Here is a 16468-nt window from a genome sequence, read left to right on the forward strand (position 1 = left end):
GCGGTGCCTGCTGCTTTTACAGAAGACACAGGTTTGGTTTCTTTCTGTTTGCTTTTATTTTTCTTCTTTTTTTGAGACAGGGTTTCTCTGTGTAGCCTTGGCTGTCCTGGATTCACTTTGTAGACCAGGCTGGCGTTGAACTCAGAGATATGAGTTCTGCCTGTCTCTGCCTCCTGAGTGATGGGATTAAGGGTGTGCATCACCAAGCCCGAGTGCTAAATAATACTATATTCCTGAGAATATTTGTAGTTTTTTCAGTAGTCTGTAATGTGGTAGTTCCAGATACTTTTGAAATATGAAGCTAATTCTCTTGCTTGGCAGCTTGATTTCACTAAGGGGGTGTGATTGATGCGTCTGCGTCTGCCTTTTCCCCCCTTCAGTGAAACCTGTTGACAGAAACTCAATCGTGGTTAAGGGGTGCAGGAAGGATCTTGTTCCCACCGTTCATGGGGTCTCCCTTAATCAGCTGCCCTTAGCTTTGACCTGTGCGGTATCCCACCAGCTTCAAGAGACGTTCATGTTTGCTGTTTTGACATCCTAGTATTTGTTGTTTGCGGGGAGGCAGTGCTGTGAAACCATCTTGCTTTAGCAGTTACTTTGCTCTGTGTCCTGGCCCTCCTCCTCTCCTGTTTATTTTCTCACTGAGCTACATCCCCAACCCTACTTTTGGTTTTCTTCATATGTTTTGTCAGCCTTTAGCAAAGAGGATGGGAGTTCTCAAGGGATAACTGATACATATTTTTTAATTTCCTCCCACTTTGAGCAGAGACTGGGTGATTTCCCCCCCACACCCACCCCAACAGGGTTTCTCTGTGTAGCCTTGGCTGTCTGGACTTGCTTTGTGGATCCACCTGTCTCTGTCTCCCTGAGAGCTGGGATTACAGGTGTGACCTACCAAGCCTGGCTGAGACAGGGTGTTTTTAATTCTTGGAGACACAGTCTCATTTTGTAGCCCAGGATCACTTCAAATATGAGTTAGTTCTCTTGCCTCAGGTTCTCAAGTGCGGTGCCTGCTGCTATTACAGAGGACACAGGTTTGGTTTCTTTCTGTTTGCTTTTTTTTTTCTTCTTTTTTTGAGACAGGGTTTCTCTTTGTAGCCTTGGCTGCTTTGGACTCGCTTTGTAGACCAGGCTGGTCTTGAACTTACAGAGATCCTCCTGCCTCTGACTCCCGAGTGCTGGCATTAAAGGCATGCGCCACCATGCCTAGCTGAGGACCCAGGTTTGAATCTCAACCCCTACATGGTACTTCATAACCATCTGTAACTCCAGTCCCAGGGCATCTGATGCCCTCTTCTGACTTCTGTAGCTACCAGGCACACATGTGGTTCACATACATACATGCAGGTAAAACACTCATGCAGGTTAAAAAAAAAAGATGGGACTGGAAAGATGACTTAGCAATTAAGAGCATTGACTGTTCTTTCAGAGGTCTTGAGTTCAGTTTCCAGCATCCATATGGTGGGTCACAGCTATCTATAATGGGATCTGATGCTCTCTTCTGACATACATGAAGCCAGAACACTCATATATGTAAAACACATAAATGAATATTTTTAAAAATATATCTATACTAGGAAGAATATGTAATGTTTTGGATAAGTCAAGTTAAAGGTCAATTTATGGACCATAAAAAGGGGAAGCATTATTTCTAAAAACTAACTGATTAGAAATTACTGTCAGGATGGCTAGTGGTGGCGCAGCCTTTACTCCCAGCACCCGGGAGGCAGAGGCAGGCGGGTCTCTGCTCGTTCCAGGAGCCTGGCTTACACAGCAAGTCCAGGACAGCCAAGGCTATCATAGAGAAACCCTGTCTCCAAAAACAAACCAAAACAAACAATAACAACAATGCAAAAATTATTATCAGATTATCAAGAATATTTAGCAAAAATTCTAGGAATTCCAGTGTTTTTTGAAGTGCAAGTTCAGAGGAAAATAAATGTTGCTCAGTCTGCTAGCCTCTTCAATGTAAAGGTAAACGTTATATAATAATAAAAGCATGGCCGGTTCTGGTGGCACAGGCCGGTAGGATTTGCTGAAGGAGGCAGAGGCAGGAGGATCTGGAGTTCGAGGCCAGCCTGGGATACACATTAAAAATAAATAAATAAAAATAAATAAATAAAGCATGTTTCCAGAGAACACAAAAGCTTTATAGCGCAGTCTCTCCTACTGCACGACTCTCAGGAATATGTTGCCTTTTTCCTTTTGTGTTTTTTGAAATCACTGAGGCCCAGACAGAAGGACAGAGTCCAGTCAGAGACCAACCCCCACCAAAACACACACACACACACACACACAAACACACACACTCTCTCTCTCTCTCTCTCTCTCTCTCTCTCTCTCTCTCTCTCTCTCTCTCTCTCTCCTCAAAGAAAAATGATGGGCTAGATTTGAACACTTTTCAGGCATGTGGGTTTGGTTTGGTTTTGTTTAGCAGAATGCTTTGGTGGAATCAAGGTGACACTCCCATCCCCACTCCTGTTTATTTGTTGATGTTGTTTCCTACTTTGTTTGTTTTCTTGAGATAGGGTTTCTTTGGGCAGCTCCAGTTGTCCTGGAACTTGCTCTGTAGACCAGGCTGCCCTCACACTCAGAGACTGGCCTGCCTCTGCCTACTGCTGAGATTGAAGGCCTGAATTACTATCTCCTGGCTTTTTTGTTTGTTTTTTTGTTTTTTTTTTTTCAAGACAGGGTTTCTCTGTGTAGCCCGGACTGTCCTGGACTCACTTTGTAGACCAGGCTGGCCTCGAACTCACAGCGATCCACCAGCCTCTGCCTCCCAAGTGTTAGGATTAAAGGCATGCTCCACCACACCCGGCTCTCCTGGCTTTTTTGTTTCTTTGTTGTTGTTGTTTTGAGACAAGGTCTCATTGTGCAGCTCTGGCTGTCTTGAACTCACTATGTAGAACAGGCTGGCTTGAGATGATGCCTGCCTTGGCATTTTTTTGAGTGCCACACCTAGCTTGAGTTAGGGTTTATCAAGAAGGAGGTTTAATATAGGTTTAAACATGGTATTAAGGGCTGGAGAGATGGCTTAGAGGTTAAGGGCACTGGCTGCTCCTCCAGAGGTCCTGAGCTCAATTCCCAGCAACCACATGGTGGCTCACAACCATCTATAATGTGATCTGATGCCATCTTCTGGCCTGCAGGTGTACATGCAGGAGAGCACTGTATACATAATAATAAATAAATATTAAAAAAAAAACAGGATGGGGAGGCCTGGTGGCACTCAGAGGAAGGATAGAAGGCTACAAAGAAGAGACTTGATACCCTATGAGCATATACAGAGGAAGGAGGTCCTCCTCAGTCACTGTCATAGGGGAAGGGAGTAAGGGGAAAATGGGAGGGAGGGAGGAATGGGAGGATACAGGGGATGGGATAACAATTGAGATTTAATATGAATAAATCAATAAAATATATTAAAAAAGAGAAAGAAAGTGTAAAACAAACAAACAAAAAAGTCCCTTGACTCGCTGGGTGGTGGTGGCACACGCCTATAATCCCAGCACTCAGGAGGCAGAGTCCAGGATGGCCAAGGCTACACAGAGAAACCCTAGGGGAGGGCGGGGAACATCCCCTGACTCAGCATCATAAGAATTATTTTAGAGAAAAAAGTAATAAATATATGTAAAGAATGTTGAACATTAGCTATAAGAATTTCTTCTAGAAGGTTGGTATTAAGAGTAAAAGGGGAAGCCGGGTGGTGGTGGCGCACGGCTTTAATCCCAGCACTCAGGAGGCAGAGGCAGGTGGATCGCTGTGAGTTCGAGGCCAGCCTGGTCTACAAAGTGAGTCCAGGACAGCCAAGGCTACACAGAGAGACCCTGTCTCAAAAAACTAAAAAAACCAAAAACAAAAACAAAAACAAAAAAAGAGTAAAAGGGGGCTTGAGAGGTGGCTCAGCAGTTGAGAACGTGGCTGCTTTTCCAGAGGAGCTGGGTTTGAGTTCCTGAAAGTCACATGGCAGCTAAGTTCCAGGTGAATCTTACCACATTTTCTGGTCTCTGCAGACACTACATACCCAGACATACAAGCGTACAAAATATCCATACACATAAATTAGAAATTGTTAAGAATTCCAAAATAAATAAAAGAAAAAAGAAAAAGAAAAGAGGTTTAAGTAAAGGTCAAAAAGTATCTTATCCTAGAGTGACGCCAGCATCTCTAGAGAGTTGCTGGACTCACAGTGTGTAGAGGGCTCAGTGTGGTTGTGGTGCGTCACATTCCTGCCTCTTCCTTCCCCAGCTCTGCTTGTCTTCATTAGAGCCCTGGCTGGGAAGTGTTCCCAGTGACCTCAGTTAGCTATGGAGAGCATGGGAATCCAAGATTTTCCCATGTCTTTCAGCATAGTTGTTCAAAAGAACAGAAAGTGACCTTTTTCATGCAGAGAATTGTAATATTGCCAGAGAAGTTATTCACTAGTGATTTTGTTTTGTTTTATTTTTTAAGCTTTTATATACTATACATATATGGTATGGATTGTGCGTGTATGGTTACACAGCAAGTTTTAGGCCAGTCTGTGCTGTATACGTTCCTGTCCTTACCCCACCCTCCCCAGCAACAACAACAAAAACCTGGGGGTCATGCTGCACGGCTTTAATCCCAGCGCTCTGGAGGCAGAGGCTAACTAATAAGTTTCTGAGGCCAGGCTGTTGTACAGATCAAGTTCCAGGCAACCCAGGGCTACACAGTGAGACTCTGTCTAAAATAAAAACAAAATCAAAACACAAGAACAAAAACAAATTAATAAACAAAAATCCAGCAGCAAAAACAAAACAAAGACACAGCAAAAGCCCAAACCCCAAGATAAAACAAACAAACAAACAAACAAATCCTTGAATAATGAAAGAGGAAATGAAGGTGAGTGAAAAGTTCAGACTGGTATAACAGAGGGCCGTCTTCAGGCCAGAAGACCACGGAAGACAAACAGCAGCGTTACCTTGTATAGAAACGGAGACCTGCCACTCCTAACATGCTCATTCCTACAGTGGGGTGAGGAGTGTCAGAGGGTGTGCTGCAGCTGGGAGACAGCTCCTTACACACGGGATACTGAGCAGCTCTTTCATCTCTGGTCCTTAGTGTCATCTTCTAGCATGAGGACAGTAAGTGATGCTCTACAAGGTTGACAGATTTAGCACCTAAAACAACCTGGCATCCCTATGTTTGTTTTTAGCTGCAATTTTAGTGCTGTTACGTGGTTTTTGGTAAACCCCTTTGTTTTAATGAATTATATCTGTAAGCTGCAAAAATTAGGTGTTACCAGCTGGCCATGGTGGTACACACCCTTAAGCCCAGCACTCAGGAGGCAGAGACAGGCGGATCTCTGAGTTTGATTGATTGAGTTCCAGGATAGTCAGGCCTACACAGAGAAACCCTGTCTTGAAAAATAACAAAAATCTGATGATACTTACAGTTATTTCCAATGTGAAAATCTCATGGTTCTACACTAAGTCCTCAATTAGAATGTTGCTATAAAGAGCTGAGGCTGTAATGAGCTCACAGGGAGCAGTTGTATGGTGTGTATAATATGTCCAATGATGTCACTGTAGAAATCAGTTATTTGTTTTTGTCTCTTTGGTCTTTTGGGTAAGGGTTTCTCTGTGTAGCCTTAGCTGTCCTGGAACTAATTCTGTAGACCAGGCTGGCCTCTAACTCACAGAGATCCGCCTGCCTCTGCTTCCCAAGTGCTGGGATTAAAAGCATGCGCCACCACCGCCTGGTGAAATCTGTTATTTGTTAAAACAACTATTTCTGAGACACCATTAAAACTCAGAAATACTTTCCACATCACTTAGTTCACTGAGAAGTTAAAGACATGCTGGCCAAACCACTGGACAGTAATGGAGGTTGGGTGACTGAGCTCAAACTATGGTGACAGTGGTATAGTTCAGAGATATCTACTGTGCAAGTTGCCAGTGTATAGAGTTGGTAGTGATGGGGCTGGGGCACTGTCATGCTCCCCATATTAGGAACACTTTCACAGTATACATTAAGATCCCCTGACTCAGCTGGGTGCTGTGGCACACGCCTTTAATTCCAGCACTCAGGAGGCAGAGGCAGGCGGATCTCTGAGTTTGAGGCCAGCCTGGTCTATAAAGCAAGTTCAAGACAGCCAAGGCTACACAGAGAAACCCTGTCTCAAAAAACAAACAAACAAAATAAAGAATATTGGATATTAGCTATAATAAGAATTTCTTCTAGAAGGTTGGTTTTGTTTAACGCCCGCCCCCCCCACCCCCCATCCCCAGGGTTTTTCTATATAGTTCTGGCTGTTCTGGAACTCACTGTGTAGACCGGGCTGGCTTCAAACTTACAGAAGTGTACCTGCCTCTCCCTCCCGAGTGCTGTGATTAAAGGCGTGCACCACCACCACCCGGCCATAAAATTTACTTTTTATAGGCATTTAGAGAAAGGTAGGTGTGTGTGTGTGTGTGTGTGTGTGTGTGTGTGTGTGTGTGTGTGTGTGTGTCAAACAGACAGACAAGGATTTACTATATAGCTCTGGCACTCATTAAGTAGACCAGGTTGGACTCAAACTCATAGAGATGACCTGCTTCTATCTTCTGTGGTGTGATTAAAGGAATGCTTCAGCATACTCAGCTTAAAGTTTAAAAAAAAATTTTATTTGTGTTTGTGTGAGTGTATGCGGCACAACCCACATGAAGGTAGAATAGCCCCCAGGGGTCAGATCTCTCCTTTCATATAGGTACCAGGAATGGAGTACACACAGGTTCTCAGGAGTCGTAGCAAAAGCCTTTACACTGAGCCATCCCATCTATCCTAAGAGAAGGGATAGCGTTTAAAAAAAAAAAAAAGATTTATTAGGCTGGGCGTGATGGCACACGCCTTTAATTCCAGCACTCAGGAGGTAGAGGCAGGCGTATTGCTGTGAGTTCAAGGTCAGCCTGGTCTACAAAGTGAGTCCAGGACAGTCAAGGCTGCACAGAGAAATACTGTCTCAGAAAACAACAACAACAACAACAAAAGATTTATTGATTAAGTATACAGTTTTTTGCTTGCATGTCCCCTGCACACCAGAAGAGGGCACCAGATCTCATTATAGGTGGTTGTGAGCCACCATGTGGTTGCTGGGAATTGATCTTGGGACCTTTGGAAGAGCAGGCAGTGCTCTTAACCTCTGAGCCACCTCTCCAGCCCGAGAAGAGATAACTTTTATACAAACATTATTGTTATCTTTCAAGAGAGACTCCCTTTTTCTTTTCTTGAGACAGGGTCTTGCTATGTTAGCCATAGCTGGCCTGGACCTTGCTGTGTAGACCAAGCTGGCCTCTAGCTTGTGTAGAGTTTTCCTGTCTCTATCTTTGAGTGCTGAGGATTGCAGGCATTGTGCCGGACGCCTGTCACAGGGTGCTTTCTAGGACAAACAGGCTAGGCAATTATTTGTCAGTGAGCATGGCCTTGAGGCTACTTAGACGGCTTCAGCTATTTTGTTACCTAGATGGAGCTAGAGCAGGGTGGAGCCATGTGTGTTAAAGTCACTAGGTTTGCTGCACACAGTGGAATGCAGTTTTGTTGGCAGAGGGGCTTGGCTTGTATTTCTGACTTGTTCCTGCCTTTTGCTTATTCTGCATGTTGTGGCTTCGATGTGTATGAAGTGCTTTTGTTCAAAGGTGCCTAAGAAGTTTTTTGTTTTGTTTTCTTTTCTTCTCCCCCTCGATGTTAGAGATCAAACTCACATTCTCATGTGTACTAAATTTGCTTTTCACCACTGAGCTACACCTGTAGCCTAGGAAGAGAATTTTCCTAAAATATTTCTAAGGAATCAAAACCTATACTTGGCAAAACTGTGTCTCACCCTGTATGCGTAAGATACTCTGCTAAGCACACTGATATGCACAACTTTGAGACTGGCTTTTGTCTTGAGAACCTGCAGTCTGCCAAGAGAAGTGATTATGGAGTTAGCTGATACAAAGGTGGGCGTTCACTGTTCTAGAGGGAACACGGCCAACACTGTGGCGAGGAATTATTTATATGTAACGGGTGGACACTTGCATAGTAAGTATTTACAGATTTAGTTGAACTTGGGTAAAGATTGATAGGTGTAAAAGTTAATGATGTGTTCTAGAAATTAGGTTACTAGGCAGAGCGTGCATACAAAGGTGGAGGAAGGCTTAGAAATAAGAAAATGACAGATTGGGGGAAAATTAATAATGAATGCGGCACCCAGTACTGGAGGGCATATTGTAGGCACTCATCTAACTTAGCCTTTTCTTTAAAAAGAGGAGGAGAAGCCGAGCAGCTGCCTTTCATCTCAGCACTCCAAGGCAGAGGCAGGCACATCACTGTGAGTTTGAGCCCAGCCTGGTCTACAAAGTGAGTCCAGGACAGCCAGAGTGACACAGAGAAACCCAGTCTCAGGGGAAAAAAAAAAAGAAGAGGAAAAAGTTTGTACCCTTATTTATCTGTGTGGGTGTGCATGCAAGCCTCAGCTTATGTATGGGGGTCAGAAGACAGCTTAGAGGAGTCAGTTTTCTCTCTTGCCACCACGTGGCTTTTAGAGATCAAACTAGGTTATAAGACTTGGTGGCAGGTACTTTTACCCACTGAGCCATCTCACTAGCTCTTTTTTTCCCATTCCAAAAACTAAAGCAACCTCCCAGACAACTAACTTTAATAGGTTGATTTGAAAAAAAGCCATGGATTTACCAGATGACCTCCTCCACACCTCTGTGTGTGTTTTTAAAAAAGATTTATTTATTTAAGTATACAGTGTTTCACCTTCATATATGCCTGCATACCAGAAGAGGGTACCAGATTTCACTATAGATGGTTGGAAGCCACCATGTGGTTGCTGGGAATTGAACTCGGGACCTTTGGAAGAGCAGGCAGTGCTCTTAACCTCTGAGCCATCTCTCCAGCCCTCTGTTTTGTTTCTTGAGATAGGGTTTCTCTGTGTAGTTCTGGCTAACCTGGAGCTCACTCTAGGCCAGGGTCATGTTGAACTCACAGAGATCTGCTTGCTTCTGCCTCCTGAGTGCTGGGATTACAGACATGCACCTGCCATGCCCTGCCCTAGATGATTTTCTAAATTGGAAATATAAAACTGAAGTACTTGGTAGGGATCAATACTTAATGTTTATGTGGAAACTTAATTTGTGTAACTATTTCTTTCCTCAGAGGGCGATCTATTGAGTAGAGTGTTTGAATCCTGGGAAGAGCCTGTTCTCCTGCACTAGTGGAGCAATGTCACAAGTCACAACTACTTACTCTTTCGATGCTCCCACTGACTTTATCAGTTTTTTATCTTTGGATGCTGAACAAGAGACTGAAAATGTAGATTCATGGTTTGGTAAGTGGCTACTTTCTCTGCTTTCCCCCGCCCCCAGTGTTTCAGGATTGGGTTTCCCTGTGTGTAGCCCTGGCAACCCTGGAACTTGCTCTTTTGAATTCAAAGATCAGCTGCCTGTGCCTTCCCAAAGCACTGTGGTTAAAGGCACGTGCTGCTGTGCTGCTGTTTCTCTGTCATGTGAAGGGTTGGTCCTGTCGCAGAGGCCATGTCACGAGCAAAAGAAGGGCTGGAAGGACGGCTCAGCAGGTAGCAGCACTGACTCTGTTGCCCAAACCAGCTCTGGCAGCTCACAGCTGTCTATGGCTCCAGTCTCAGAGAATCCAGTCTCCTCCTCAGACCTCCGCAGGCCGCAAGCATGCACATGGTGCACAGACACATATGTGGGCGAAATACCCACACACATAAAAATAAATTAGTAAAACCAAACAAATTAAAAAACAAGATACTGCAAAAATGTACCTGGACTACACATTCTTTTCCACACCTTCTCACCCATGATTTAATAGAAAACAGCTAACTTTCGAAGCACAGAAGTCTGTTCATATTTGAAATTAGGTTTTTTGAGACAAGGTTTCAGACTGTAGCCCAGACTGGCCTCGAGCTCTGGGCCGTCTCTCTGCCTCAGGCTCAGAAGCGCTGTGTTAACAGCTGTGAGCAACCAGGCTAAACTTTTCTTTCTTGATTTTTTTTCTTCCTTCCTTCCTTCCCTTCCTTCCTCTTTCTTTCTTTCTTTCTTTTTTCTTTCTTTCTTCCCCAAGACAGAGTTTCTCTTGTAGTCTTGGTTTTCCTGGACACGTTTTCTACACCAGGGCTGGCCTTGAACTCACAGAGATCCACCTGCCTCTGTCTCCAGAGTGCTAGGATTAAAGGCATGCGCCACCACTCCTAGCCATCCTTTCTTTCTTGGTTTTGTTTGTTTGTTTGTTTGTTTTTTGAGACAGCAGCAATGAACAAGGATGTAACCTTGGCTGTCCTAGACTCTCTTTGTAGATCAGGCTGGTCCTAGAACTCACAGAGATTTGCCTGTGTCTGCCTCCTAAGGGCTGGGATTAAAGGTGCATACCACCACTGCTCAGCTACTTTTTCTTTCTTTCTTTCTTTCTTTCTTTCTTTCTTTCTTTCTTTCTTTCTTTCTCTAAGATTTATTTATTATTCATACAGTATTCTGCCTGCATTGAGCCTGAACACCAGAAGAGGGCACCAGATCTCATTATAGATGGTTGTGAGCCACCATGTGGTTGCTGGGAATTGAACACAGGACCTTTGGAAGAACAGTGCTCTTAATATCTGAGCCACCTCTACAGCCCCTAGTTTTTCTTTCTTTCGGTCTTTCTTTCTTTTTTTTTTTATAACAAGATGGAAACATCATCTTTACTCATAATTTAAGATTACAATACAGTTCCACAGAAACAGAAGGGAAAAAAGATAATTCCAAAAAATACGGATTTTTGTGTTGTCTTTGGTGAATGGTTCTTTTGCAGGAGCCATCTCGCCAGCGCCCACCTTGTAGGTGTTACTCTGACATAACCTTGGGATAAGTGAATCCAGTGTCTGATGAGGCTTCTTCATCTTATCCTTTCTCTTGTCTCCACCTTCATTAAGAGACATTAACATTAATATGTGGTAAGAACAAAATGACCATTGTAGCTGCACTTAAAATACAGTGTCCAAATGAGACAGTGTCTGGTAGTTTCTTGGGAAAGGAGTTGAGTGTTACTCGAGAGAGAGGGCTCTGTTGAAGGAAGGGTAGATCAGAGGGCCTGCTGTCCCAGAGAGGTCTGTCCATGCCGCACAGCACTGTAGCCCAAAGGTACCGCCGGCTGTCGGAAGGTTTCTTTTAACAAGTTTTCTTTATGCCCTAATATCCACAGAAAGGAGCCGTTAGCATATCAGTGTGATTCCATACAGAGTCTGGAAGGAAAAAAATAATAATTCTGAACTTAGAAAACCATCTTAGGTGTAGTGTACTCTTTCTTTTTTTCTTTCAGCTTTTCACAAGGTTATAATCAGAATCGACTGTGAGTAGTGTAGTTGTTCAGGGGTGCTGTGCTCCCCCAGCCTGACAGTGTGCTGCTGTGGGGACAGATTGTTTTTGTACCAGCTTTAGTCACAGCAGAGCCCAGGATAAAACTTGCTGAGAAAACGTTGCTCTTCTCCACTCTCAAACACCCCACACTCTATGAATATAAACTGTCCCTTGTGCTCTTGCAGTTCCTGGTGGCCAAAATTCTTCAAGGGCAGCACGATGTGTTTACATGGTAGATAAGGCCAGCTAATGTCGGTGTGGCCCTCCCTGTGTCTTAACAATGGTACAGAATCTGCAACTTTCCTTCTCTGTAAGACACTAGGTGTTGCAAGTCTTCGGGATAGATTTTGCAGTCTGTTCCTGACCTATAACGCACAGTGCTAGACTGTGGTTTTGCTAACCGTGCTGGAAAGGGACTCTACTCCCCATTTTAATATGTGATTCCCCTTTGCTTAGCTTCCTGACTGGTTGTTTCACAGACTAGAAGGCCAACCTGGAGAACAGGTTTCTCGGGAGGAATGGAATAGGAGAGCCTTTTCAGGGCAAAGCTTCCCTGAGGACAGCCACGCTTCAGCAACGCTCTGGCACACCTTTGAAGGCACGTAAGGAGAAACAGCTTACAGGGGAGCCTTGAGGGAAGCCGATGGCGACTAGAGCTGCAAGTCCCAGAGACTGTCATTTTGGTTTGTTAGTGAAATGGATGACTTCAGTTCATAGTGAATGTAGTAACAAACCATGGCTTTCCTGAGACAAGGTTCTGTGTGAGGCTCCAACTGTCCGCAGATTTGCCCTGTTTCCTATACTCTCACATGCTAAGACTGTAGGCACCACCATATCTGACTGTACTTTTTTATGTGCCTTTATTTATTTGCTGGTTTTTTTTAAGCTGTTTTTTTTTTCTTTTTACTTTTTGCTATGCTGGTGATTTAATGTAGGGCTTTGAGAATGGTGGGCAAATGCTTTACTACTGGGCTGCATCTAGTCCTTAGTTTATGAGTTTTAAAAACAAATTTTCTTCCTTTTTTGGGGGGGGCGTGTTAAAGACAGGGTTCCTTTGTGTATCCCCGGCTGTCCTGGACTCTCTTTGTAGACCAGCCTGGCCTCGAACTCAAAGATCCGCCTGCCTCTGCCTCCCAAGGGCTGGGATTAGAGGCGTGGGCCACCACACCTGGCTTTATGTTTTCTTTTTAAACTACTGAATCTATTCGTGCTGCCATTGTGTGCGTCAGTGTAGGGTCATCTACTGGAGCAGCCCTGCGGAAAAGTGACGTTCCCTCTCCCGGCAGCTGTTGGCTGCCTGGGGTGGACTCCATGACCCACTTCTTCCTCCATGCTGAGGCTTCGTCTGGCTTGATCTTGGTCTTCGTCTGGTGCATAAAATCCTAGCTACTAGGAGTTCATGTGTGCAGCTGCTCTGTCCTATCTGCACAGATGTGGTCTCACTGTAGTCTTCCACTGCCTCTGGCTCTTACCCCTTATTCTGTGTTGATCCCTGAGCCTTTGAGGCAGTGGTGTGAGGCCCCGTTTAGATCTGAACAGTCTACGATCTCTTGTTCTCTACACATTGACCAGTTCTGAGTCTCTGTGCTAATTGCTATCCATTGCAAAAAAGAAGCCTCTCTGAGTTTTGGATGAGGCATTAACCTATGGGTATAAAGATAAGTACCTAGGGGGCAGTTAAATACTATGTCCACTTAGCAGAATAGTAGTAGTGGTAGGCTCTCCCCAAGCCTCCCTAGCCACAGGTTTTTGGACCTGCTAATGGTGCCAGGTATGAATTCCATTTTCTGGATGGGCTTTAAGTGCAATCAGAAAGTGGCTGGTTATTCTCCTAACATTTCTGTCACTGTTGCAGTGGTGGGCGTGTCTTGCCAGGGCAATTGTTACTGCAGCTGGCAGGGTTCACACTGCTTCCCCTTCAGCACTGGGAAAGCCAGCTAGTAGGGTTGGGGCTCCCAGGTTGATAACAGCTCGATTTTCTCCATGTTCTATGACTCAAGTGTGTGGTGTCTTCAGGGTCTTAGTGTCAACTTCAGGGGGCCGGGGGGTGGCGCAGGGCTCAGAGCTAAGAGCAGTGGCAATAGCCTGGAGTATGGTTTTGCATGGGACCTACAGGAAACCCACTGACAAATGCATGAGAAGAGATAATGTAGATGTGGTTCTGTACGTTCAATCTGATATCTTATGGTGTCTGGAGAGACACTGTCCCCTGCTACAGGGGAACTCCATTTAAACTTTTCAATTTTTAAAATTTTATTTTATGTCTCTGGGTATTGTACATCCTGCCTGCAAAAGCCAGAAGATGTCAGCTTGCTTGGAACCGATGTTACAGACAGTTATGAGTCGTCATGTGGGTGCTGGAAATGTAAGCCAGGTGTCTGGAAGAGCAGCTAGTGGTTTTAACTGTTGAGTATCGCTCTAGCCCTACCATTTAACCTTTTTTTTCTTTTGGAGACAGGGTTTCTCTGCAAAACCCTGGCTGTCCTGGAACTTACTCTGTATAACAGGCTGGCCTTGAACTCCTCTGCCTCCTGAGTGCTGGGATTAATGACTTGCATCACCACCACCTAGCTAACCTTTTAATTAGTGAATATTTTAGTACACTTCTATAGAAGTCTGACTAGGTTTTTGGTCTCTCATAGTTGAGAACACTTACTATAAAGAGACAGAAAAGGAAAATCTTCAGAACCAATCCATTCCATCAAATGACTGCTCTTCTCTGAATGCTAAGGGAACTGTATCAGGAAATACTCCTGTCCAGCCTCAGAGGTAAGAGTAGGGCCACAGCAGTGGGTGTTCCTGGTGCTGCTCAAACGGTAGAGGAACTCCCCGGCCTTGTGTGGTGGGGCTGTGGACTCCTATGTTCACTCAGTGATTCTGGATTGTAGCTTGCCACTTTACTTTATAGGTAGGTGCTTTAGACACTGAATTGCTTGTTCAAACTTGTTCATTCCTTTTTTGCGTGTTGATATTGTTTTATTTTTAGTTTTTTGAGACAGAGTTTCTCTGTGTAGCCCTGGCTGTCCTGGAATCCCTGCTTTGTTTCCTGGTCATGGGCCTTTTTTGCTATTATTCTATTTCCCTTTTTCTGTGTTTATATTTTATCTTATCCCTCCCACTCTCTTCTGTGTTCTTTCCCTCCTCCCCGGGGAAGTAAGTCTTGGTTCCTTGTCCTTGCTGGGCAGGTCTTCTACACTCATCTATACCCAGTCCTCAGTCACAGATATTTTAGTGTTTTCTTTTAAAAACTGAGGCAGGTCCTCACTGTGTAGCCAAGAACTAACCTCAAACTCTACCTCTTTTTGTTCGTGTTTTTCGAGACAAGGTGGAACTCATTCTCTTGAACTCGAGATCTGCCTGCCCCTGTAGGGCGTGCCACCATGCTTGGCCCTTCACTCCTAAACGCTAGGATTAGAGGCAGGTACCACACCCCGGGTTCTTAAGCTTTCCTGAATGCTGAGAGGATAATATATTTAGTCTGTTTTGTTGGTGTTTTAAAAAGTCAGTTTTATTGGTCTAAATTATAAACCACCAGCATATTTGAATATCAGACTTTTATGGTCGTAAGTGACAAATTTTCACAAACATTAGATTACTAGAAATGGAAAACAGATGTTTTATTGTCCTTGTAGTTGACATACTGTTACCGTCTGGAGAATATTTGCATATCTCTAGTGAATGCATTCATCAGAAGATATGTTGTATCAATTCCACCATAGGAGATCTGTTAGACTCTCTGCTCAGAAGGAGTTGGAGCAGAAAGAAAAAAACCATGTTGCCCTTGTTGTAATGAAAGCAAAGAGACATGCCACTTCTGATGGTGATAGCCTGCTTAACAAGAGGATGAAGGTGTAAGTAGAGCAGGCTGCTTCCTGTTGTCTTGCGACTCCCTCCTGTGTGCTGGGTTTCTCTCCTGAATTGGGAGTCAGGACTTATACAGTAAAACTACCAGGGCGTCCATCTGCAGGCGGCTTGGTGTCCCTGTAGATTGGGAAACTCCAAGGCCATAGCTTTGGTCAGGGGAGCTGTTAGCTGTGTCCCTTCTGGAAGGTACTCAGATCTTGTTTACAGGTTTGTCGTGAAGTGCCCTCCTGTGGTAGTGACCGCGCAGACTGTGTGGCCGTGCTTATTACTGTTTTGTAACTGGCATGTGTTTCACTGCAAGGAATGCTCTTAAGGTGTCTGAATAATGTGTGTCCTGCACAGAGGTCAGGACTAGCCTGCCGCTGGCTTTGGTTGGCTCTTAGCTTCTTTTTTTTTTACTTTGCTTAAGCTTCATTATCAGATGGTAACTGCAGTTATCTTTAGACCTATCCATGCCCAAGAGAGTATATTGTAAGGGATGCAGGCTAGCATTCATTGAGGAAAGTGAGGCCTTCCGTAGAGCCTGTGTCTTACATTTTATCTGAGTTGTTGGGGTTGTCACTTGAATCTCTCAGTTGTAGCAGAGGCTGCTGAAGCAAGAACAATACTTATTTGTAGCTGGGTCCACTGCTGCTGCTCCCGAAGGAACAGCTGGCGTAGCTATCAGGAAGGCTGTCCACTGCCTTCTGTATTTGAGTGAGGAGAGAATTACTGTATATCCTGAAACACCACTGGGTGCCTGGCCAGCCCGCGTGGCTGACCTGCTGGAGCACTTCTGTGCGTGAGCTGATGATGCCACTGAAGAACCCTGTGGTTCAGTCATCTTGTTAGCCCCCAAAATGAGGGTGAAAATTGAAATTTATTTTCTGTTCATTTTGAACTCAAGTGCTCATAAAAAGAAACCGGAGGAAGAGGAAGAAGGCAGTGTTCCAGCTACTTCAAGAAAGGGTGAAGGAGAAGGCCTGGAGAAAGCCAAGGGCAGGCATGCTGTGTCTGCTGCCCCACCTGCAAGGTAAATTCCTCCCCAGAGTAAGCTCCCGAGTAAGTACACTATGTTAGAAATAGGTCTGTCATCAAGCCAGTCGGCACACAGCCATCTGGGAAACTCTTAAAAGTTGCCTGTGACCTGAAGGGTACGGAGATGGTAAGCAGGGAGCACAGACGCTAGTTTAAAATCCACACACAGCACAGGATGAGTGCAGGCTCTCACCACCTCGGCGGACAGGCCTCCTTGCGCTTCTTTGCCTTTACCCAGTAAGTGTACCTGA

General features: G+C 44.6%; 1 protein-coding gene and 1 long non-coding RNA gene across 4 annotated transcripts; both read left to right on the top strand.

The window, feature by feature from the left end:
- The first annotated feature begins 5404 nt into the window (after positions 1-5404).
- On the top strand, positions 5405-7203 carry LOC311580232. The gene is made up of 2 exons (XR_014773399.1): positions 5405-5468; positions 6118-7203. It is a non-coding gene; the product is annotated as an uncharacterized lncRNA (long non-coding RNA).
- Positions 7204-9143: 1940 nt separating this feature from the next.
- LOC311580208 (targeting protein for Xklp2-like) lies at positions 9144-16254 on the top strand. 3 transcript variants are annotated; one of them, XR_014773395.1, is made up of 5 exons: positions 9144-9310; positions 11816-11938; positions 13979-14105; positions 15056-15187; positions 16087-16253. XR_014773395.1 is itself a non-coding variant. In XM_084751567.1 (4 exons), exons 1-4 carry the CDS (start codon positions 9205-9207, stop codon positions 16214-16216), a joined length of 495 nt encoding a protein of 164 aa, XP_084607693.1. In that variant the 5' UTR covers positions 9144-9204; the 3' UTR covers positions 16217-16254. The 3 variants fall into 3 exon arrangements, 1 of the variants encoding a protein (XP_084607693.1); XM_084751567.1 differs by lacking the exon at positions 11816-11938 and having other exon boundaries at positions 16087-16254; XR_014773396.1 differs by lacking the exon at positions 9144-9310 and having other exon boundaries at positions 11291-11938; positions 16087-16249.
- The last annotated feature ends 214 nt before the right edge of the window (positions 16255-16468 follow it).

This window comes from Acomys minous (assembly GCF_964271855.1).
Source record: "Acomys minous genome assembly, chromosome: 2".
Taxonomy (NCBI): Eukaryota; Metazoa; Chordata; class Mammalia; order Rodentia; family Muridae; genus Acomys; species Acomys minous.